The following is a 24859-nucleotide window of genomic DNA, read 5'->3' on the forward strand; positions in this document are numbered from 1 at the left end:
CATCTTTTATTCCCTGACATAGCAGGGACTCCATCATTTTAGGGGCTATTTTCTGGAGATCATAAGCAATCCTTCCTTCATTCCCCTTCTTAAAAGGACCCTCCCTTAACTATATTCCATTTCTGAACCTAAGCCCAGCTGTCAGAGCAAAATGCATGGCAGAATGGTTTTGCAGAAGCTGTGATGAGAAAACATGAGATTAGTTCTTGGCTTTGAATTTAGAAACATCTACAGGTCTTCCAGATTTGCTTAAACATAACCTGTCTGGCCCTTTCCCATATATGCTTGGTCCCCTTACACATTCAGATAAATTTATTATCTAGGTTTTTTTTTTTTGGTAAGCATTCTTATAGCATGGCCTACTAGATAGAGTAGTGGCCTCTGAAAACATGAGTTTGACACTCATGGATGACAACAGGAAAATCACTACTCTGTCTCTGTTTTTTTGTCCTCTCAACAACACACCGAGTCACGATCATATTACATTTATTACTATAAAAACACCACATTTTGTAATAAAATGTATAAGGAATTGGCATCTTCTTTAAGTTCAAAGGAAATGGACCATTTAATGTAAAAACATGGCTGTGAATTGTAAAGGCTTGATCTTAAGTCTTGTCACCCAAGGTCCATTCCCAGCTAGTGGGCAAACATTTGAACAATCTCACACTCCATTAACAATAATCTCAGCTATGCAAAATTTCCTTAATTTTGTGCATCATGCAAAAAATCTCTTTACGAATTGTTTAACATCTGACAATTAATACTTTAATAATTATAGTTCTATGTGTGGTCTTGCTCTGACTACCAGAAATCGCATTGGCAGATATGCTACTCAATTTTTTAAATGTTTTTTTTGGTTACTTTAAAGTAACATATTGAAGACTCTAGTTACAGTCATTATAACACACAGAATTTAAATTAGTATTTGCTAAATAGGTTATTAAACAGATCACACATCGTAATAAGTAGTAAATAGCTAAATTAATATAGCATGTATAAAAAAGCTAAAAACTTACTTAAATCAGAACCAGTGGTAGATTTACAAAAGTACAGATTGTTTGAATTTAAAACATAGTTACGATTTTACCCCACATTGTGAAGAAAAAGTTGGGAAATGGTCTTACTAGTCAACATTTCTATAAGAAATACCAAAGTCACCTTTCATTGCATTGCAATAGGTAGTGATGATGGTGACATTTTATGTTTCTTTTTCCTGCATCTTGTTGCCCTGAGATACTGAAAAGGATGAACATATTATGCATATTTTGGTCATTCTACAGCATGTACTTACTGCAATGTGATTAGTGACCTTCATATATTGCTTGTCAAAATTTCTGTTATTGAGATCTCTATCAACTAGTGAATGTAACCAGCTTAGGGAGGAGCATGATTTATACTTGACTGAATGCAGCAACACTACATAATTATATAGAAAATGGAAGGAAGAAACTCAGTTTCTAGATGAAAAAGCAGGGACAACTTTAGAATTCCAGAACATAAATCCTTGAATTTGACTTTTTATATCTGTCTGCTTTTGTAGGTATCAACAAGTAGATTCCACTTATCCCTGAGTTATCCTGTCAGTTCTTGCAGTTCAGTATTTGCATTCTTCTACTTTATAAACTCATTTCTACTTTTCTTAACAGTATCAGGTCAAACCACTGCCTGCATAAAAATACTGAGCTTACTGTTCAGGGAAAACAGACTATAGACCTGATATTTCTATATGTATGAAGTCCATATATTAAAAAGCAGAACATTCTCTAATCTCTTTCTGATGCTGTTATTCTGCAAATAGCTTTAGTACCAGGAGGTAACATTTTTTCCAGGCAGAACTCTAATTTTTAAGTTAGTAAGGTCTTTTTAAGACCTTGCTAGTAAAAGCTAGAGTGGGATGTGTTGCTCTAAGACTTAGGTTAATATAGAATGGATTCTCATTCTATTACCTCAATAGCATAACACTGAAACATCACTAGTACAATTATTATCTATTACTGTGAAAGAAAAATATTCCTTGATGAAAGAAAGTAATTGTACATTTCTCAGCAACTGTGTGATGCTCATGTAACATTCCTCTAATGAAACAGAACCAGGAAGATCAAGAAGTCATGTAATGACAAACCGAAACTATATATGCACATAGGAAAAGTTGCATATTAGAGATATTATTGCACTACTCCACATGCCTCTCTCCTTTTGAGGGAGCATCACGGTTAAGTATAAATAGACCTTTTATTTTCCCTATGGTATCCTTTTCCACATGGGCTGTGGATCCCATTTCTGAATGTTTCTTCAGAGCGTCACTGCACTCACAGATCGCCGATGGCTTCCATGATTAAAATTGTTAGTATTATCTTTAGTCAGTTTGCCACTGTTCTGTCCAGGATTTGTTACCCTGCTGGGTACAGGGGGGTAATGGCCAGAGAAAGGTCCTGCTGAAGAGTCTGTAGCAGTAGATTCTTCCTCTGCCCACCTATTAAAGAAATAGTAACCTTCTTCAGGTGTCTCTTTCCTGAGAGGATTCACATCAGAGGTGGAAAGTCCCCGAGTTTCTGTGTCTCCCTGAGAGACAGCTGTTGCTGCTGGATGTAAAAATGGTGACACACATAAGTGGCTGATGTTTTGGTCAAGGTCATCATTAGATGCAGGTGATACTACAGGTGCACCAGAGGTAGTTTGTTTTCTTGATCTCAACTTCTGGATTTCAAGATCCTGTTGACCTTTAGGAAGTTTATCTAGTTGCTGTGCTTTCAGAATCAGAGATGCTCCAAAGGTTCCTTGCAGAGCAAAAATAAAGAACCTGATGAAAGAGGAAGAGAATGAATTGTCTTACAAGGGGGTTCCTTGCATAACACAAATCCAGTTGCTAATTTTCCATTGCTGTAAAGTCATCTGGTAGACACCTTATACCTGGTAGATGAAAGTTGACTTCTGGATCTTAATGCAACATGTAACTATACTTATCTTGACCTGCATAGAGTCAACTACATGCATATAAATACTAAATACATTATAATAGACCCACTTGAATGCTGAACAGTGCAAGAAAGATACATAGAAGCTCACCAAGAGATGCAGTATTTGAGGAGACTGAGACTATTTATACTGCTAAAACAGGCTAAAGGAGGGATCTTAATATGATAGGTAACATAAAACCAGAAATTAAAAAACCTCAGTGTGTGGACTTTCTCAGGAAGCAGTTAAAAAAAAAAAAAAAAGTCCTACCTGCCCTTTGCAGGACAGAGAACTTATATAACTATATATTGTGTGCAGTGAGAGAGCACATATCCTCCCTCCATGTCATGTCCGTTTTGTCTGGAAACCAAAGTCTCTTTCAAAGCATCTTTCTAATAGGATTTGACCTTTACATAGATGGCCTCAATATGCATTTTAAAACAAACATGGTGACTCTTTGAAATTGCATTAAGAAAGCTGTCATCGTCACATCCTGCTGCTAAATGTATGCATAAATAAATATAATGAGATTAAAAAGCCTAACAAGCTAGACTGTGTACAGAAAGGTCTTTTAAGGCAATGGGTTTCTCAGGCCTATCTGCACAAGTAGGAATGGATAAACATGTATTTGCTATGCCTGTGCTCAGGCTGCTCAATCCCATAGCATCTCAGGATTGGGAACTGCGCAGTTGCTAGTTATGGTTGGGCAGCTAAGAGCACAGCTACAGAGAGCTGGGATCCATTTGTGTAGATCTGGTATGGATCATAGTGTCCTTTGTCTTTCCCCTCAAGTTGCCCTCTGTATGTTCTGTGCAAGTTGCCAGTGGACCAGAGAGGAGGACAGAGAAGGGAAGAACTGTGTCTTTCATTCCGTGACCTGCGTTCACTTGCTCCTGCCCTTCCTACAGCCCTGCAGGGTACAAGACTCAATTATGAGCCCTCAAAATGTTGAGGCTCTGCAGGGCTTCCTGGCAGACTGCAGTCTGCCTTCCACAGCTGGAGAAATATATCTGGTTTGTATATTGAAATCCTCCAAAAGACACAGTGCCTTCCCTTGGCAATGAATGAACATGAAATTCAGATCTCTTTCTTCATCTCAGATTAGATGGTTTTAGTACCTCACACTGTGTAGTTTGTGTCGCAAAACAAAATTCAGAGGCAGTTCTAAGGTGAAGATGCACAGAGGATGCTCTGCAAAGTGCTGCCAGACAGTGGTCCAGGAAAAGCTTGGATGCAGGCAGGGCACAGGCAAGTGCCCCCTGAGTGCCTGCAGTGTCTCAGAAATGTCAGCTAGCACAGAAGGCAGTAGCAAAAGGAAGAACTGAGGAGAGCAAGGGTTTTAACAAAACCTCTTAGAAAGAAACCAGAATCTCAAGGACCCAACTGATTTCTGAAGGAGATAGGGAGCAAGCAACGTGGTGAGATGAACCAACTGAAACTAAAATTAAGTCCATTTTAACAAAGGGTGGTTTCATCACTGCTGTGATATGCTGATGCTGCTAAACTGTAGCAGATACTGGGGGATGGGTATTCTGTGAATTGAGGACTCTGCAGAAGATAATCTGGGGTACATACATGAAGGAACAGCAGTTCTCCAACTCTGAAGATATCAAGATACAAATTGTTAAACTCAGTATCCTGCTGAGGCAGCAACAACAACCTTGCTGAATTCCCAAGATGGAGATATGAGTTCTCTAACCACGTGTTTGATATAGCTCTCAGTAGAAAGCTCAGAGTCAAAAATGACCCTGTGAATGAGGGCTGATAGGAAAACAAAAATCACACAGGAACAGAACAGACTGGGAAAGGATGCTCTGCCTAGAAGACCTTACTGAACTGTGTGTTGTTTATCCTGACCTGAAGTTATATAACATGAAATCACAAGAGCATCTCAACTCAAATGGGGAAATAATAATAATAATAATTTGAAGAAAAATATAGTCTAATCTTGAAAGGGTCCTCTTTAGACAGAGTTAACGCTCAGATTCTAATGCCTTAAAGGATTTATAAAATCAGATACTAAGGATATTTTCCTGATTCTTGCAATACCAGTGTGCTGCACTACTTCATGACAATTAGGATGAGAAGATAGTCAAACAAACCCATTTCTTTCATTGTCCAAGCACAAATAAAGATTTTAAAATAAGTGGTGTAACTCAGACAAAGAATATCTGCTTAAAGAAAGATTAAGGTATTAAGCACCAAAAGCAGTAAGGTTACAATATACATATACGGGAACAGAATCTTTATGTTTTTGAAACCATTTTTTTCAACAACCTATCAAAATAATTATCCCTCTCCAAATATTATTCAGCCTCAGTCAAATCTATCTTTAACATACCTGATCTGTTGCACGGAGTGAAACTAAAATTCTGGATGCAGAAAATTATTTCATATAGAAACATGTTCTTAAATTTGGCTTAGTAATGCACTGTAATATACTTAACAAGAATACATTTTGTAACTCTCAAAGCACACAGGAATATTTCAAAGACTTGCTTTCTAGTCTTGATCAGCTCAACAACTTTGTGTTTATGATAGTGAACAAGTATGTAGCAGATTTGTACTGGTAAACTTTGAAGCACTCCAGAAATAAAGGTTTTCCTGATGAGAAAACAAAAGCAGTAGATATACAGTGACTTATCTAGGGTTATATAACTGAATAAATTAAAGGTTCATGAACTGGAAAGTTGAATCCAGACATCTGACTTCCACACTGACCACTCAGCCCTGTGAACACATGTGCTCAACATCATTACCACATCACTTGTTATTTCACTCAAATGCCACAAATCCACAAAATGAAAATTGAGAGGAACACTTCATCATTCATACCTTGGCAAGAGTGCGATGACTGGGGTAATAAGACACAGTAAATAGAAGGTGGGGTCTGAAAGCTGTCTCTCCATAATCCAGTAAGGGTTGGTGGGAGGGTTGCAGACCACGCAGGTGGCATTGTAGATCAGAGAGAAGATGAAGTAAAACACCACACTGCCAACCATCGTTACCAAGTGGAACAGGGTCTGTAAGCAGAATTGCATGAAATTAAAGGGATGCTTGTAAGACCCTGAGTCTTGGTGTAAGGCAGGCGGATACAAAGACACATAGGAAAGAACATATCCAATAGTCCATGCTACTGAAAAGTGCAGTAGGAGAAATTAACTTGCAAAACAACAGTGACAGTGATTACAGTTCTTTGAGAAATAAGTTCTCGTATATTGAAGTATGTAAAAATTGTGTTCTGTCGAAAGGCACAGTAGAAGCAAATTTTGTCACTGTGCACAAGGTATTATCCTGAGGCTAATAATCAGTTCTGGCACATTGTGAAATCTCAGTGCATCTGTTACTTACTTTTTGTGACCCAGAATTCAGGTAAATGTCTCTGAGGGACAATGCCATGTCTACACAGTATGCTATGTTCACAAAAGAAAAATAGTCTCGTGAACAGGACAGGTCAAACACATACCCACGTTTTCATTTCTAAAGCCTGATGCAAGAGAATGGTCAGGAGGGAGATGGTATTGATGGGGTTTCCAAAGGAAAACATATCTATGTCAGAGTCCTTGTATGTCTAGAAAACAAGCAGATAGAGTGTGATGAACCCTGAGTATTCAGAAGTGATTTTTAAAATTTTTAATATGAGAATATTAATGAAGATTGTACTTACCAAATAGGGGACAAAGAAGCAAATGAGGCTCTGATAGAAGGCATCCAACATTGTAATAATAAAAGTTGACAGCTTGTATATCTGCAGGAGTTTATAGATAACAGTAATTATGATGGGACACACATCTCTAGTCTGTCCTGCAGACATAATTGCTGTCTGTTTTTCTTCCATTCAGACTACTGTTTATAGCTAACTGATCTGACTCTTCATGAGTAAATGCCTCCTGAGCAGCTGATTTAGACCAAAAGTTTATCTCTGAACAGGCATTTTCTCTGCCTTAACTAAAGACAGACCTTAGGAAGATTAGCCAATCAACTAAGGGTCTTAAAAGCTGAATGTCATGAATGCCCCTTCCCTCCCCAAAGGACCCCGTTCCTCAAATTCTTTTTCACACAAAGCTCTTCCTAGAGCTATAGAATTGGTCAAAAATCTTTTATGTTAAGGTTTCTTCCACTGAAACATCTGTTTTATGCCATTTTACTTTGACTATTTGTCATATTCAAACTTCTCCAGCAACCTGTGGGGCCACAGCTCCTGTGGAGTGGGATGCATTATTGCAGTGACAGAAGACTGGACTCCTGTCGTTTCAGTGTAAACAAAATGCCAAAGCAACAACAATAATCTCTTCAAAATAGTAAAGAACATATATTTTACACATATGTGAAGTCCAAGAGCTTATAAGAAAAGGGATGGAAAGTTCTACAGAGAATCCTCAAATTTTTGCACTCCCTTGCATAGGTTTTTCAAAGCATCATTAAACATGATGTGGACCACCAGTGTTCATCAGTGCGAAAAATCACTGCTAAAAAGCCCAGGATAATGAAAGTAGGTATTAGGAGAAAGAGAAGGAAAGAGAAGAATTCCCAAGTACCCTGCAATTTTGTGATTTAAAACTAAGGTCACTTCAAATTTTGCTTATTTCCATAATTTCCTGTTAAAAATGTTAAGGCAGTTTGGGAATAAGTGCTACTGTACTATATGCATATGCAAAACCTGGTATGTATGCTCCTCGCAAACATACAGAGATCAGATTGGTTCTCTAAACCTGACAGGCAAACTGAGGTAAAAACATAACATATTTCATGCATATTTTCTGCATAATACCGGCTATTGAAATAAAAGAATAAATGAAACAGTTAATGCCTGGAACAGCCTAGATACCAAACTGTGACAAAATCCTTTATGTATTAACAGGTGTATTTCTAAACCTGCGAGTAGAAATGTCAGGTTGTTTATTGATTTAATGGTTTGCATTTTCTTGTCATTTTTGCTGTAATCTTTTTAACAAGCTTTTCTTCTTCAGTAGGTTGAGACTGTTCAAAGCACCAAATCTAAGCAGAGTTTAATCAGGGACCAGCTAAACTATTTTACCCTCATTTGTTACATTTCTTATCATGATTCCTTTATTTCTCGCTATACCTTCACTAAGAAATCATCTATATATGTGATATCTACAAATACACATACCACACATATTTGGTCTGCTATCTCTCCAGATCAGAAACAACAAACTCAGAGTTGATTTGCTAGCACATCACTTATTATCATGCAGCATGCTGGTACCGAACTGAATTGCTCCATATATTTAATGGCAGAATAAACCTTCCCATATACATCTTCCAACTATGACCAAGCACCCAGCTTCACTGCCAGGAAGCAACTTCAGTCATAAGTTCCTTACCAGTTCTTCTGACAGCTACAATTATACCTTCTTTTAGTGCACATCAGTAAACTGGAAACCACAAATGGATTATTTGGTTCCAAGTAAGTATAAACTCCTCATTCCTTCCTCATGAAACCAAAAAATCTGTGGTCCTTTGGCTTATCAAGCAGTTATTTCAGCAATCAAGACATACCTCTGAATTTTGTCCATTCTTGTACAATTTGGGCAAACTTAGAAGTGTTTCTGCAGAAACATCCCTATCCAGGACTCCAAAGAGAAGAGGGGGCATCGAGGTGAAGAAGAGATTGAAAAAGATCATCTGCCAGTAATCTATCATTGTGCTGCCTGAGAACCCACAGAAGAACTGGTACCAGAAGAGCAGGTTGACGTAGCTCTGTGGAGAAGCAAACACAAACACAACATCCTATTACAAGTTGAAGTGTGGCTCCCCACCTGTGCAGAAGCACATCCTTCATGCTGATGTGATTTCATTTCTCTTTGGATTGTGGGAGTCGTGAAGCTGCACATTTCCTACAGCCTCTCCTTTACGTCCTCTTCCTTTCTCCACGCTGTTCCCTACTATTGCAGCTGTTCTGAACCCTTTAATTTGCATTCATACATTGTCTGTGTCTCTCATATTTTCACCTACGAGGTTTACCTAGTGTATTGTTTTTTAACAGCCTCCCAAGAAGCCATTATTTTAGTTAAAGGTACCATCAGTAGACAGCTCTGCACTTTATTCCAGAAGATTCCATATCTTAAGGGTCTACTTCACACTGATCCACTGTGATACAGCTTTTTGAAAGCCATTATGTTTCCTTAAGAAAATACCAGAGAATAATTAAGTAAACTGTTCACAACTCTGAGCACCAGATTTTAAAATCCTTTTACAAACTGGTTGTCCATTCGGAATCAAAGGCCTCCTGCTCCCTAATGGTAGCGGGAGATAATAGCACAGCAGCATCCCAGTCTGGAGAGCTATTTCACATTGCAAATATATATCCTTTGAACTCTAAAAGGATGCCCAATCAAGAAAAAGTCTCCAACTCCACTACAAATTTTAACAGTGATAAGTAGTTCTTATTTAAAATTATTTAAAAAACCCAAACAAATACTTTGAATTCTAAGTAGTCTTTCATGCTCAGAGTGCATTTCAGGTCAAATGGACTTGTTTGCACACTCTTGTAGAAACTGTATTACTATCAGGTTTTTCCACTTTACACTATTCTTCAATGCACAGCTCATTTGTATATACATTAAATTTTTAATAAAAATGCCAGTTATGACCGCATCATTCCTTGCAAGTGGTTCCTATCAAAATAAATGCAAAAATTCAGAGGTTTCACAAGCAACCTATTCTTAGGGCAGAGTCATCTTCTATATTCTAGCACTAATAATGCTTCCTTATGCAAACTTTATTTTGAGGCTCATGGGTATTATTAATAAAGTTTCTTGAATTACCATATAAAAGTTACTAAGCCTTGAGTCCTTTTTCCCCCTGGAATAATGCTTTTTCAAAATATATTTAGAACCCATATTTTCCTCAATGCTTTATACAGCACATTACTAAGAAGGAGGTAGCATACTATAAACTTGCGAAGTGAAGAAACAGGAACTGTAGCTTCATAAAAAGTAAGAGAGTATAACCTGCAAAAACAAAAAAAAGAGCCCCCAGACTGGGGCTTAATCCTTGCTAGGATGAAAACTTCCAGAATTTTAATAATCTTACCACATTTTTGTAGAAAAAGTAAATCACCATCTTTGCCAGGCGAGCATAACACCAATGTCCATGGACAAGAAGCAGTTTTTTCAGATGCTTAAATCGGGATATTGCAAAGTCACTAGCCATCACAGCCTTTAGTAAAAAGAATAGAAGATAATTTGCAATGTATCTTTTTTCCCACTCAATATGATGAAATTTGAACATGGACATTGAAACGGTTTCCTAATATTGAATATTATAGAAAAAAACCACCCTTGAGAAAATAGTTGGAATTTTCTATCTCTGCAGAACTATCCATCTTAGGAGAATGAGGGAGGGGGATGTGTGAGAAAGAATCTGGGGCAGAAAGCACTGAAAGGGAATCAGCAAAACCTGGAAATGCTATAGCAGAGATGATTCAGAAACCAGATGCTAACCTAACACTGGACTGGCATCTGCTGATTTTCCATGCTTATGAGCAAACACATGTTTGTCCATGCATGCTAATTGTTGGCTCAAACCACTCTTTTTTGGCTGGACCCATAATTACAAATTGCATATTAATTTACGACAATAATGATGCCAACTTGCTTCATTAAGATGACACTCAAGAGTATAGGGCTGCTATGAAACTTATTAAGCAGCAAGAGACCATGAGACAAAAGAGGAAAGGAAATAAATTGAAGAGATACCTGCATGCCTTCTTGGCCAGATATTCCAATTCCAACATCAGCTGCTTGAATCATACTTACATCATTTGCACCATCCCCTAGAATGGGAAGACAGGAGAGAACAATAAAGGTGCAAGAAAGGGTGCTTGATACAAAATGGCTATATCAGAACAAGAAAAAAGCCCTAGCTATGCTGATAAACAAAGGCTGTTCTGTACTACCATGCACCTTAATTAGGGTAACTGATACTCAGCATCTAGCAGTCATGACCTCTAGGCTCTGATCTTGGTTAGAACACTCTCCTTCCCAGGAGACCTGGATCCACCAGAGCTAAGCCTGACATTGAGACCAGCTGGGTGGTGGCATGGCCACCCCAACACCATCTACATCTGCACTGTTTTGTGTGTTTCTGCTTGGTGAACTCCATATGCTCAGTGACATGCTTTGCAGCACCCTACTTCACTGAACTCTCCAAATTATATGATAAATTTGATTGTAGTTGACAGTGTAACAAGCCAATTTCAGGACTTATTCTTTTCATTTCAGCTTGCTGCATATATAACCAAATTTCTGTGGAAAGGCCAGCCATGGTTGTTGCCTGCAATGTGGAGACAGTGAATTAGGTTAGCTGGTAAAGAAAAATCAGTGAAGCAGAAGGCTGAAAGCTTATATTTTGGACTCTAAGGCAAAGTAAAAAAAATTAAAAATACATCAGACTCTTCCTTCTCTGGTCCACAGAGGTATATTTTTTAGTTTTAAGTCATAAAAATCAATTCTGCGAGGATTTTAGGGGGATCACTTACCAGAAGTAGAGCAGGAAACTCAGAGCATTTCACATTATTTGGAGGTAAAAAGCAAGCAAGTCAGTGCTTAATACCACTCTGGGGAAAACTCTGTTTTTACCATTTGGGAAAATCTGACAGAAAAAGGGCTTTAAGAAAAGACAAAACACTAACTTCTATTGACTGCTTTCCACACCCAAAGTGAGGGCATTCTGGAGGGAATGTGTACACATGTTTGTACTGGTGTGCATGAAAGGGACTGCTGAGAGATTTTGGAGTGCCTTCATCTTGTTTAAATGGGGGCCAGATCTGCTCAGTGAAAGCTGAAGGACTTTCATGTGGCTTTTGATCAGGAAAGAGTATTCAGTGCTATTTTCCACTATCTAAGGCACAAGAAATAGCTCATACAATGTGAAATCATAGAATCATTCAGGTTGGAAAAGACCCTTGGAATCATCAAGTCCAACCGTCAGCCCGACTCTACAAAGTTCTCCCCTACACCACATCCCCCAATATCTCATCTAAACGACCCTTAAACACATCCAGGGATGGGGACTCCACCACCTCCCTGGGCAGCCTATTCCATTGTCTGACCACTCTTTCTGTGAAAATTTTTTTCTTAATGTCCAGTCTAAACCTCCCCTGTTGCAGTTTAAAGCCATTCCCTCTTGTTCTGTCACTAATCACCTGTGAGAAGAGACCAGCACCAACTTCTCTACAATGTCCTTTCAGGGAGCTGTAGAGAATGATGAGGTCTCCTCTCAGCCTTCTCTTCCTCAAACTGAACAATCCCAGCTCCATTCCATACATTTCCATAACTTAGGGATCTGGTGTAGTTGGGAACTGTCAGTGTTAGGTCAATGGTTGGACTGGATGATCTTCAAGGTCTTTTCCAACCTAGACGATTCTAAAAAAAACCTCATAAAGAAAGAACCTCCTTCCCCCTTTTTCCTGTGAGATTCAGAATGGAGGTACCTATTGACAGGGTCATCACTTTCAGCTTCCTCCGGATGAGCTTGACCACCATGCTCTTCTGAAGAGGGGTGGAACGGCAGCACAGCACCGAGCGGCAGTGCTTCGTCAGTGCCAGGAACTGCTCCTCCAGGCCTGCCTGGAAGATGACGTTCAGCGTCCGTCCATCGATCACCAGTCCGAACTCAGGACTGGGGGCCTCAGAGGCTGAGCAAGATGTAGGGATAATGCCAAAAAACTTCCTCTGTGGTTTTTCAACCTCGTAATTCTTCCTCACCTCTTCCAAGGTTAAATTCAAGAGAGATTCACAAGTTTCCTGTGAGAAAACAGAAGTGGTTCTAGAAATAGATATCTCCATCTCCCTTTACAGCACAGTGCTTTACAAAGTGTGTGTTTGTATAATTATGCCAGTGGGTTTAAGCCTATCAGATAAACATTAGGGAAAACCGAGAAACACACAGAGATTCATCAGACTGGAGATTATTTCAGTGATGTCATCAAATCATTCAGTGAAAACACTGTGTATCTTATCAGTTGGTTAACTGTGTAAGGAATTATTTTAAAAGAAAAGAAAATAATCGTCACATCAGGAGGACATATTTATACTTGGAATGCTGAGAGTTCAGAAATTTTAAAAAAATCCTTTTCTTCTAAAGGAGATTTGAAAAAAACCTAGTTCTGACATGAATGATATGAGATATTGTAGCATTTGCTTCCCTCAGAAATAAACTGCAGTAGAGAAGCAAGAGATTCCAATTTTAAAAATTACCCAGTAATTTTTGACAGTTTGGCCTTTTCTAGGTCACAAATTAGGTGTGTGTCACAGTTAGGGACAGAAATAAAGCTTCATATTGCCCAGCACTGTGCCTCAAACACAAACTGAGTCTTTCCTTCTTAGTGAACCTGCCTCATTTTGGACCGAAGTTCCCTTTTATTATAGATGCAAAGAACTGGAATTAGTATCAAATACACACAGATTTAAGGGGAGGTGCTTTTACCTCTCCCATACAGATCTAAATTCGCACATCACTATCAGAGAAAACCCAGACTGATCTATAAATTCTTTTGCTGCCTGTTAGTACTAAAAGTCTTCCTTCTGTGGCATGGCACTGAATACCTGAAGAGCTAATCACTCCCTTTTCTACCTTTTCTGTCAGCTTTATTGAGTGATGATTCAGTTCTAAAATGTTATTTTCACTTTATGTTGCATAAGGTACATGTGTAGGATGTTTGCAAGATTTAAATTACACTTAAGTGGGAGGTTCTGGAATCAAATGTACCTCTGACATCTAATAAAAAGCTGCATCTCTCCTGCGCACTTGAACCCTCTAAAAAATATTGAAGAAGAATCGCCTTTCTGTGAACAATCAAAAAATTGTAGTGGAAATTCCTGATTTGCCTTGGCTTGTCTTTTTAAATAATTCCCTAAACTGCCTATTTGTGTTGCTTCTGCCTGCAAGATATTTAATTTTCAGTGTTTGAATAAGCTGCTGGGCTCAGGGGGTAAACAGAATCCCTTCCTACTGAAGGCAGTCAAGGGTTAATTTTGGCAAAATTAATGGGTGAAATGCTTTGTGTGTATTATTTGTTTTTGCCTGCTGCTGTCACTGGGAGACTTTCAGAATCGATGTTCTCGGCTTCATTTTGAAAGGGAAGAAACTAAATCTTATTGCGGAGAAACTCCAGTGCCCACTGAACCACATGTATTCACACAAGAATTGATATGTGCACAGCTTGCATCCAAGCCTGGGTCGAGGGCCGTATAGGGTGCTGTGCATGTGCTTGTGTTTCCTGGAGCCAGGGTGGTCCTGCCTGCAGCATCACTTCTCTGACAGAAACCATCTTCTAATTTCCATCCTAAATATATTAATTTTGCCTTCTGTTAAAGCAGATATGCGTATCAAATTAAATTACACATTGAAGCAAGGAATGTATTCCGTGCCAAATTCCATATCATCTTTGCATGTTTCCCTATTTCTGAGACATTAAAAGAGAGAGACATTTGCATAGGATTTCATTCTTGTTTGGAGAGCTACTAACTGCAGACAAAAGCAGTTAGAAAGTAGGCCATCTTTATACTTTATACATGCTTTATACAATTGCCTATTGCGAGAAAAACAGTCAGTATTTTAACTAGATTTAATTAATCATCACAATAGCTTTATAGAGAAGGCAAGCTTGTATCAGTAACTCTTCTGTGGGGAGAAAAGCAGTCAGCCAAGACCAGCGACTGGCCCGGGGACAGAAAGAAGCCCTGCCTTCCCTCCTCAGCCTCCTGTCTACCCACAGAAAGGCTTGCTCCCTCTAACTCCTGTCACTGCTGGGTGCAGGCCACAGGTGGCTACTCCATAGAAAGGACAGAGCAGCACACTGGGAGGAGGGCAGCCACTGCTGCCTGGGGCGGCTCAGGACATCCAGGGCTGTACAGGAACTAAGGGCACTGGTAAGAAAATAAAAAAGGACATCACAGCTGGTATTTTGGACCCTGCTTTTTGGTGTTAGAAATGATCAGGGCTGACCTCTCAGCAAATGAGTCTGGTTTAACCATAATGCTTGAACTTGCTCTCCCCTAAATCCACCTCACGAAGCAATCTGTGCCACCAGGATGCCTGGAGGGATGAGACACTGGGCTGTGCACAGTGCACATTCTGCTTTCCAAAAGCAAGGCAGTGGTTTTCCTGACACCCTACTTATGTTGCTTCACAACCTGCAAAAGCCACTGCTTGCTTTTCTAAAGCCTTTTACTTTCACCATCCTTAATAGCATTTACCCTCTTCAAAAATTGGGACGGTTTTCTCTCTCCCATTCAGGTGGTTTCAGGAATAGCTATAGATGGCACCACAGATTGTTCACTGTATTTTAGTCATTCCCAGGAGCTGAGAGCCCTTGAAGTGATTATTCTCATATTGGAGTATGTCTGCTTTGCCTGCTCCCTGACCTTCTTATTGCCCATAGAAATTTAGGGAGTATCTGTGCACATCAACAACTATGTGTGTTACGTGGAGTCTAAAGAGTTTCTGGCCTAATGCAGCTATATGGGTTTTTCACTGGCTCTTTTGTGTTGAATGCAGCCTAAAGCAAAGCAGTGCCAAGCTGCAAGAAACAAAGAAAGGGAAAGATAGTAAATTCTGTGCATCTCTCTGTACTCACTTATTTTCAGTGTTAATGGTGAAGACAGTGTCTCTCTGGTTCAGGAGTTTACAGGAATATGCAATGTTAACTGCTGTTTCCTGTTTGTCTCCTGTCAACACCCAGATTTGCACACCAGCTTCTCGAAGAGCCGCAATGGTGTCAGGCACTCCATCTTGCAGTCGATCTTCAATCCCAGTTGCTCCTGGGCACACAGGAAAAGAAGCAGTGAATTAGTTTTCTTTCATTTGGAAAACACATTGCTATTTTCTTTTTTAAGAAAAGGTCTTTGACTTCCAGTTGTGATCCTGAACTAATCAAGAGCTGAGCCAAGGTACTGTCCAGCAAATAAACACACAGGCACAAGTTCTGTATTTGGATTAAGATCTGAATGTGTCAGCAATCAAGTTCTGGCTCTTCATTTTACTCGTTGCTAGAACAACGCTCTTCATTTCTTCTTAATAATCCAAAATGACAATGTACTGGCTTAGGAATTACTCCATATGCATTTTTAAAGTGCTGCATTAAGTCCTATCAAAGCAAAAGATGAACTTTGACTATTTAAATGAATGCTATCCCTGTTGTCGTTAGATCCTTCACCCATCAAAGGGAGAAGAAATGGTAGTGTTTTCTGTTTGAAAATGTGCAAACTTAGAAGCAGAAGCCAACACTCATCCTGATGGTAAGTCACCTTCTGAATATTACAATACTGTTCTTATCTCTTCCACTAGAGGTCAGTTTGAAGATACTGTAACTGTGATGCATTAAAGACAGATAATGATTTAAGCTAAAAGAACACTTTTTGTGAAATAAAGTATGAAAGCACACATAGCCTTAATGGTTGGCAAAGGTAACAGATTCTGACAAGATCTACATTACTTCTTATGTGGTTCTGCTTATGGCATTTACTGTTATTACTCTAATTTTTTAAATCACTGCAGAGATTATGAGAAGCCATAATGCTAATAGCTTGCAATCACCGAAATTCAGGATAATGAAGTACGGGCACAGATTGTATTCACAGAAAAATGAGACCAAGGCAACTCCGAAAATCAAAGTCCTAAAGAACAAAATGTTTGGAAACAAAATAGAAAATAAAGCACTGAAGTGCTCTGTAATTTAACAGAACAGTGTTGTTAGATACAATGGTGATGGATGATGCACAAGTGCCACTGAATTTAAGTTTTAACACGAAATATCCTTTTACAAAGTGCAGAAAGCAAACATGACAATGCAACAACAGCAGGAATTCACTAGCGAAATTGCCTATGAGTTTCAGTTACTGTTTAAGTACCAAAAGTCCCTTGAAATTTGTGCTCAAAACTGTAGTTAATTTACAGTATTTTATAGGTTAATCTAAGGACACAGACACATGATTGAATTATGGGAACTTCATTATCTACTGTGTCAGCTGTGCCACTAACAGCTGATGTAAATGTTCTTTACTCTCCTGGCACATGATAGTTTCAGTGCACTCTTTCAAAGTTACTGCTGCTCAGAATGTACAAGAACTTGTTTAGACATTGTCATTGGACTGTACACCCTAGCCCTGAGATTTCCAAACCTCAGAGGAAGACTTTTTGGTATAAACTAGTATAAGCTGTTTGTCTGATTGCCAAGAATATCACAGGAGAGCAAGTGATACTTCACGCAATGACGATTTTTATTTTTAGCTACCCAGCAAGGTGAGTTTGGTCTCCAGATGCTGCGCTGTCTCCATTAACAGCTCATCTCTGTTGTCAATTGCAGCTTCTGCCTCCCGACGAAAATTGGCCCATTTTTGAAAGTCATCTTCATTCAAGACCTGCATAACGCAATTTAAACAGAACTCATTTTAAATTTAAAAAAGAGAAGAATGCCAACATTCTGGATCACAGAGACTTAACTCTTATCCAGGCTGGTAAAGTACTTTAAAATAAAGTTTTCCAAGATAAGACTGCAAGAACTAGTAGTCATGAGAAAAATAGACCTGCCTTCCTATTTGTATAAATGGCCTACAGCTGAGACGTCAACACATGACCTAGAGAAACCTTGATCACACAGCCCTTAGTGGGGACCCTGAACTAGAACACACAGGTTCTGAAGGTTGCTCTGCATTTCTCCAGAGCTTGGATATGACCTATTTGTTGCACATAGACAACTTCTCTATTAAAGTATCAGGCTAAGATGTACTAACTCAGGCTGAGGGCAAGATTTTTGAAAGCTGAATGCTAAGCAAAACAGAAAAAGGTTGGCTCCTCTGCGGACTTTTTATTTCTTGATTGGAATCACTGTAGAGAAGGTCAGCTAGAGTTAACATAAGAGAAACAGAAACGAATGGTTTGAGGATGACCAAAAATCCATCATCTACTCACACTGAGGAAAAAGAAACTGCAGAGCAATGAAATAGAGGGACAATCTGATTGGGTTGTATCTGGCATGTTCTCTGAAGCAGAAAGAATTATAACCATTACATTTTTCTAATAAATCTATTGACATGTACCGAGCAAAACTGTAAACAATATTAGGCTAGTGCCCTCCTACCTTCTTGGCTATGCACAGAGTTCGTAAGCCATCACGGGCATAGGAGTCCAGATGCTTCTGTGTTTTTTCTTTTATTCTTTTCATTCTCTTTTCTGCACTAATGTCAGCTGTGAAATACAAGGAAAAGATTCTGTATTTTAAGCACAGATCATTTCAGACCTAATGGCCTAAGATTAAAAAAAAGTGGGCATTAGAGAAAACTGAATTCCAGTATAACAACAATTCCTTTAAAAGCTCAAAAGTGCATAAGCTGAAAGCTTGTTAAAGAACCCTGTTTCCTTTAAGACAACATTACTTGGGGTTTTTTGTTTGTTTGTTTGTTAATGTCATAGCACTCTTGCTGACAAGCTGAAATACAATGGTCAGGCCCTTATGACAGTATATTGCAAAGCACACAGTCCACATGGGTTAGTGCTGTCAGTAAATTTTAATTAGCCCATTCCATATTCTAAGCACTACCCAGGTTAAATAAATACATCAGTTCTGATCTGCAAGGATAACACTAGAGAAAACTTACTCTTTTTTAAATACTTCTAATGCCTAGATATAATATTTCATGCAGAAAAGTGTACTGCAAACTCTTGTGCTTCTTTATAGGAGCCCACAGAAATAGCTTATTGGGTAGTTACCTGTGGCAGAGTCTTCCAGCAAGTCCATTATAACAGAGTCAGCTCCTTTTGTGTAGACAACAATCTCCTTGGTTAGAGGGTGTCTCACCACTACAGACATCCTTTTCCTGACTGAGTCAAATCCCAAAGTGTAGAGAATATCAAAAGTCAGGAGTGTGCCTTGTGGCAAACGTACGGTCACCTGTTCAGGAGTTCGGGACACTAAAGTAAAACTATATGCCTGGGCAGCATAGACAAGTGCTGCCTCATCTGGGCTCTCAGCCTCATAGCAAAAGTCTGTTGGCAAAGAACTATTAGTCACAGATTTAAAAACCTCATCCAAGGAAGCACTACCAATATCTGTGCTGCCCTTGCCCTGGAACTCATCGCCTCTACCGCTGGCACAGCAGTTGCCATCATTGTCACAGCAATCCAATGCAGCAAGATGCTCCTCGGTGTTCTTTGCACTGAAGCTAGCACCTAGGTCTGAACTAGACTGAGATGATGAGAAAGACTGACTAAGGCTTGCTAATTTTAGCCGTTGAAATATCTGATGAATCTTCTCCAGGGTGATTCCTGATGGTTTTATTGGTGGTGGGACTGTGACCTAGAAATATGAGAAAACCTATAGTTAAATAAATGTGAACCACAAGATACTTTTCAAACCTTAAAAAAAGCAACTTTTTTTTTCTTCCTCCCTATTTAACTGTGGTGGGGGAATTCAGAAGAGGAGTCATGGGTGAGTTGGCATTCAGATTTGATGGTGATTTGTATCTCTACTTCTGAAGCACCTTGTAGTTCTGTCAATGGCCTGGGACATTAAGAGAAAACCCACTATGTTCAACATACTTATTACAGTATATATAATATAAAATCTAAAAGAAAAAGGGCAGATACTGTACTGGCCATAGCTATTCATCAAACATAAAAAGCCATGTTAGGAAGGGATATACACAGGCAGGGAAAGAGTAGATATTACACAAAAGGCAAGAGAACTAAGAGGAGAACTCCCAAACAAGCTATTTTTTACCAATCAGGTTTCACTGAATGCTGATCTATGTTGTTAAATGGAAGCATAATCAACTTTCCTCATATATTTAAAGTTCAATTACCCTTTGTCTTGGTTCTGTAGCTGTGGAGACTAGGACTGTATTGCAGATGGCAAGGGCAAGAAAAAAGTCAGTAAGGGATGTGGAAGTCTTCGTATGTATAAAAGGAGAAAGATTTTCAGTCTGGAGTGCAGCTTCTCTCACTCGCCTCAGCAGCCTTCTATCGGGAGTCACATCCTTTTCCTGGAAGAGAAATTACTTAATGAGTGTTATTCCCATTTACCCTTGTCCTCAAGGAAGAACTATCAGCTTGATAGCTTCTTCTTGCCTCTTATTGATTTTACACCTAGAATTATGTAAGGTAAATGCCTTTTGTACTTAACATGTAGGGGGAAAAGATACATTTCTAAAAGCTGCATAACTAGATCATTAGAAGGAAATGCATCTTGAAACAGAAGATGATTTCAGAATTTTATTTCTTGTGAGACCTACTAGAAATCAAAAATAATCTATACTGTATCCCCCAGCTTTGAAACTGCTGACTACTGAAATAAAGATCATTCCATGTGAAAGTGGACTCGGGATCTCCCATTTCAGTGTGGAAACTGGTTGTTATTTCAACCGAGAATATATTGTGCTTATGGCTTGGTTACAACACTATCACTTTTTGTTCCCAGAGTAATTTTGCTTTGCACCCAGAAAGAGAAGCTGTGTCAAATTGTTCTCCTCGAGTTTTACAATAAATAAATAAATACATACATACATACTTCATTTGGTCCTGAAATGTTACTGTAATTTTACTACCACACACTTCCTAATCAAACATAAATTTGCAAGCCAAACTACTTAACAATGTCGCTTACCTACAATTTAATTTGATGTAGGGCTATGGGAGTATTACTTTTAATGGAAATTTCATATTAGAAGAGTCTGGTTTGGATTTAATTCAGGGCCATATTTAACAAGAGCTTCCAAATTTAAAAGACATCTTCCTGTGAGCCAACACTTTTGGATGCCTTCTTTAAAGAACTGCCAAAGTGATTTCTAGTTCATCTCAGCTATTACCCTCTCCTCCTTGAATCTGGCACAGTTTTCCAAAGTTCCCATAATATGCAACAGAAGTCAAACAACCACCTTCACGGCTGTGTTGTGTTGAGCTGAATATGTTGCATTGTAATTCCTGCTTGCTAAAGTGAATGGCAGTTCTTAAATCATCCTAATAATTGCAAGTAAATCTACTGCTCATTTTGCAGAACAAAGCTCAACTGAAATCCAAAGATGGAACAAGGTTTTACACTTTCTCTGCTGCAGGAGGCTGTGGTTCCTCTGACTCAATGTTTTCATGCGCTTTTGTTTCACATATGGGAAAATATTTTAAGTATAGATTCAGTCCTTCCTCTAGCATACTGATACATACTAAGAATAAGCCTTATTTTTTAGTTATCATCTCAGGTCTCTTAAAAGGAATAACAGGCTGGAAAGTTAAAGCTGTCATTCTTTAGAAACCCTTTCACAATATTGCACTGCAGCAGACGGTTACTGTGGGTAACTCTGTCTGTTGGCAATGCTGCGCTTTGTATGTACAGCAATCCCAGATAGCTTGACTGGACAATTCCAGTAAAGAACACATATGTGCAGACACAACTGTCAAAACAGTTATGTTGGGAATTACATTAAGTTCAAAACATGCAAGATTAGAAACTCACTGAATGTTTGCTCAACCATTCATGTAATTTCCTCATGCATTGCCACAATTAGAATGAATCTCACGAACCTCAAATGGATCTCAGCCTCTCCTCTCTGTCATCATCCCACCCAATTTCTTTTGCATCTATATCCCCAATATCTGCCTCTGGTTCATGACAAAAATTACAATGCACTAGTAGATAATCCACTTCAGTAGAAACTTTCTGAACTCAAAATTTTCCTCTGGAAAAATAAAAAATTGTCAGGTCAATTATGGCCTCAGAGACAGGTTTTAAAAAACAAAATAATATAAAAATCTATATTTATCATAAATTTTTTTCTCATTTTCTTTTTCACATTCAGTGAAAACAGGGCTCACCTGAATTTCTGGTCTTATGGAACTTCAGGAGATAAAAAAAATATCAGACAAACAAGTCTGTTTATTGACAAGTCTGAACATATATAAAAACAAACAATCAAAAAGGAAAGGAAATTATGATCAGTTAAATTTATCATCTTCTCAATGTTAGCAGTTCTGTTAGTGAAAATGCTGATGTTATAAAATGGCTAGTGCCATTCAGTTTTTAAGATTTCCTCATTAATTTGATAACATTTCTTCTACTTGATGGCACTAAAACCTGAGGACAATTGAATTTTTCATTAAATGATTCTAATTGCAAGGTAATATTTATTGGAATTATTAAATCTAGAAGGAAATGTGCTGTCATGGTCTTAATTCATAAGAACACCTAAAAGCAGACAGACGAAATGTTACTTCTCTATCTTGTTCCAAATTTGTTTATCATTTTATATTTTTCCTACTCTTTTAAAATTCCCTTAAGTCCTTCTGTCAACCATAGCTCTGTTGTTTTATAATACATGGTTTTGTTTTTCCCTCTAAGAAGTTGCAGCAGTCACAAGGAAGCAATTAATAAAGTATACTGGCATTGTCTCCTTTTGAGGTACTCAGAGAAACCAGTAAGTTGACCAATGCCATCTTCTAGGTTCTAAAATGAGATGGTGTCCTCTAGTTGGGCTGAAGGATGTCTCTCCAGAGGGCTAGACAGGCAGGATGAATATCAGTTTCTGTTTTCACAGGAGGTGTGACAGAATGGGTAACTCCATGCTTTTTCCAGTTGAACTAGATAATTTAGACACGGACATGTCCATGAGCAGGGGATACTTTCTACCTGGGCTTCAGTAAGGCCTTTGACACTGTCCCCTGTAAGATCCTCACAGACAAACTTGATGCATGGATGCTGGACAAACAGGCAGCAAGGTGGACTGAAAACTGGCTGAATGGCCAGGCCCAGAGGGTGGTGATCAGCAGTGCAAAGGCTAGATGGAGGCCAGTGACAAGCAGTGTACCCCAGGGATCAATGCTGGGTCCAGTCCTGTTTAACATGGGAGGAGCGGCTGATAGACCCGAGGACCTCAGCAGGCTGGAGAAATGCACTGACAGAAACCTTATGAAACCCATCAAGGAGAAGTACAGCGTCCTGCACGTGGAGAGGAAGAACCCCAGACATCAGTATAGGCTGAGGGACACCCAGCTCAAAAGCAGGTTGGTAGAAAAGGACCTGGTGGACACCAAGTTGCTCATGACCCCGCAGTGTGCCCTTGCAGCAAAGAGGGCTAATGGTATCCTGCTCTGCATGGGAGGTGATTATACCCCTCTACTCAGCACTGGTGAGACCACACCTGGAGTAGTGCGTCCAGTTCTGGGCTTCCCAGTACAAGAGACACATGGTCATACTGGAGTCCAATGAAGGGCCACAAATATGATTAAGGTACTCATATGAGTACCTCATACTCTCATATGAGGAAAGGTTGAGAGAGCCACAACTGTTTAGCTCAGAGAAGAGAAGGCTGAAGGAGTATCTTATTAATGTATATAAATACCTGAAGGGAGGTGCAAAAAGGACAGAGCCAGGCTTTTTCAGTGGTGCCCAGTGATGGGACAAGAGGCAATAAGCACAAATTGAAACAGAAAGTTCCATCCAAACATCAGGAAATACTTTTTTACTGTGAAGGTGACAGAGCACTGGCATAGGTTGCCCAGAGAGGTATGCAGCCTCTATCCTTGAAGATATTAAAAAGCCATCTGGACACAATCCTGGGCAACTCTCTGTCCCTTCCTCTCTCAACCATTGTGTGATTCTGTGATGCCTGTCACCTCCCAGATTTCTCATAAATATTTATGGAATGAATAAATCACTCATTACATTTGTCTTTCTCAGATACCCTAGGAGATCTCTGAAGCAAAGACTACACTGTTCTTTCTTTTCCATTCCACATAAAACCTAAGAGCTACACACACTTTTCACATTTTTATGTTATCAATATAAACACTATACGCTTGGCAGCAATTCTCAACTGAAAGTTTTTGGAATAGCTTGAATTTGTGTTCAAACAGATCTGTTCAGCTCAGTTTCTAATTTCCCAAGTGTAACTATTATTAGGTAGATCTCTATCTCTGTATTTATGTTTAGTAAGAGTAGCAAAATAAGCTAGGAATTTGCTTTTCAATTATCTAAGACCTGGTCAAGCTCCTTCCCACTGAATAGACTTTGGCATTGAATTTTTGGAAGCTGTAACTGGACATAGGATTCATCATTTCTAATGAACTGCATAAATTGTATGTAAGGAGGCTCCACAAACTGCCATGGACCATGAAGACTACAGACAAAAGTATAGGCAGGAGCAAAACCAGAGGGTAAGCCCTAGGAGTTAGGCTCTGCATTATACCTGTGCTACTTTTACTCCAGAAAAGACAAGCAATGTTATTTAGTTATTCTTCTAGGATCTGCAGGCTCCAGTTTAATTAACTTTATCAATCGCCATGAAAAAAACCCATCATCCTCATCTCTATCTCAGAGACACACTGAAATGAACATGTTAATTGAGAAGAGCTTCTTGGATTTCAGCAAAACATCAAAACTTGTCAAGCAGGGAACACTCACAAACAGGCAGGCTGAAATACATTTTGTAGCTGCAGACCTTCCTAATTGCAGAACTGCTCAGAATACTGAGACAAAGTTCAAACATGCTGATTTGCAGGCAGAATCAATTACCACTGTACAAATGCACTTAAAATACCATATGCAACCTGCTTATCACCGATTCATGTAAGGCTGATTGAGAGTAAGTAAATTTTGTGATCACTGCATAGATAATTTTCCTTTAAAAACTGTTCACATATAAATTTGACATTTGTAAATTATTATCTTTTGTTTGTCACAGTTACTTTCAAATCAAACTCTGTCCATTTTGTAGGATACTATTATGTTAACAACTCTTGCTTTAAAATGCTTTTCTTGGCAACAGCTCTGACATGCAGGTGCTCATAGCAGATGCTGTTCTAACCCTTACCCAAACATCACTGTCTTAGCACTGCAAAGTTCTTCAGTTTTACTGTTACCTGTAGCTACTAGTTTTCACGGATAGCT

The 24859-nt window shown here is 38.9% G+C and overlaps 1 protein-coding gene across 1 annotated transcript in view; it reads right to left on the reverse strand.

Moving 5' to 3' along the window:
- Nucleotides 1-1206: 1206 nt before the first annotated feature.
- ATP10B (ATPase phospholipid transporting 10B (putative)) overlaps nt 1207-24859 on the reverse strand; it is a 158108-nt gene continuing 134455 nt past the window's right edge. The window contains 13 exon segments of the mRNA XM_026858592.1: nt 1207-2803; nt 5794-5981; nt 6425-6529; nt 6626-6706; nt 8482-8682; nt 10018-10143; nt 10683-10759; nt 12419-12731; nt 15562-15749; nt 17222-17348; nt 18068-18174; nt 18697-19282; nt 19788-19967. Coding sequence (XP_026714393.1) covers nt 2296-2803; nt 5794-5981; nt 6425-6529; nt 6626-6706; nt 8482-8682; nt 10018-10143; nt 10683-10759; nt 12419-12731; nt 15562-15749; nt 17222-17348; nt 18068-18174; nt 18697-19282; nt 19788-19967 — 2787 coding nt within the window. The 3' untranslated portion in view covers nt 1207-2295.

The sequence above is a fragment of the Athene cunicularia genome, assembly GCF_003259725.1.
Source record: "Athene cunicularia isolate RWA chromosome 13 unlocalized genomic scaffold, athCun1 chr13_part1, whole genome shotgun sequence".
In the NCBI taxonomy this organism is placed as follows: domain Eukaryota; kingdom Metazoa; phylum Chordata; class Aves; order Strigiformes; family Strigidae; genus Athene; species Athene cunicularia.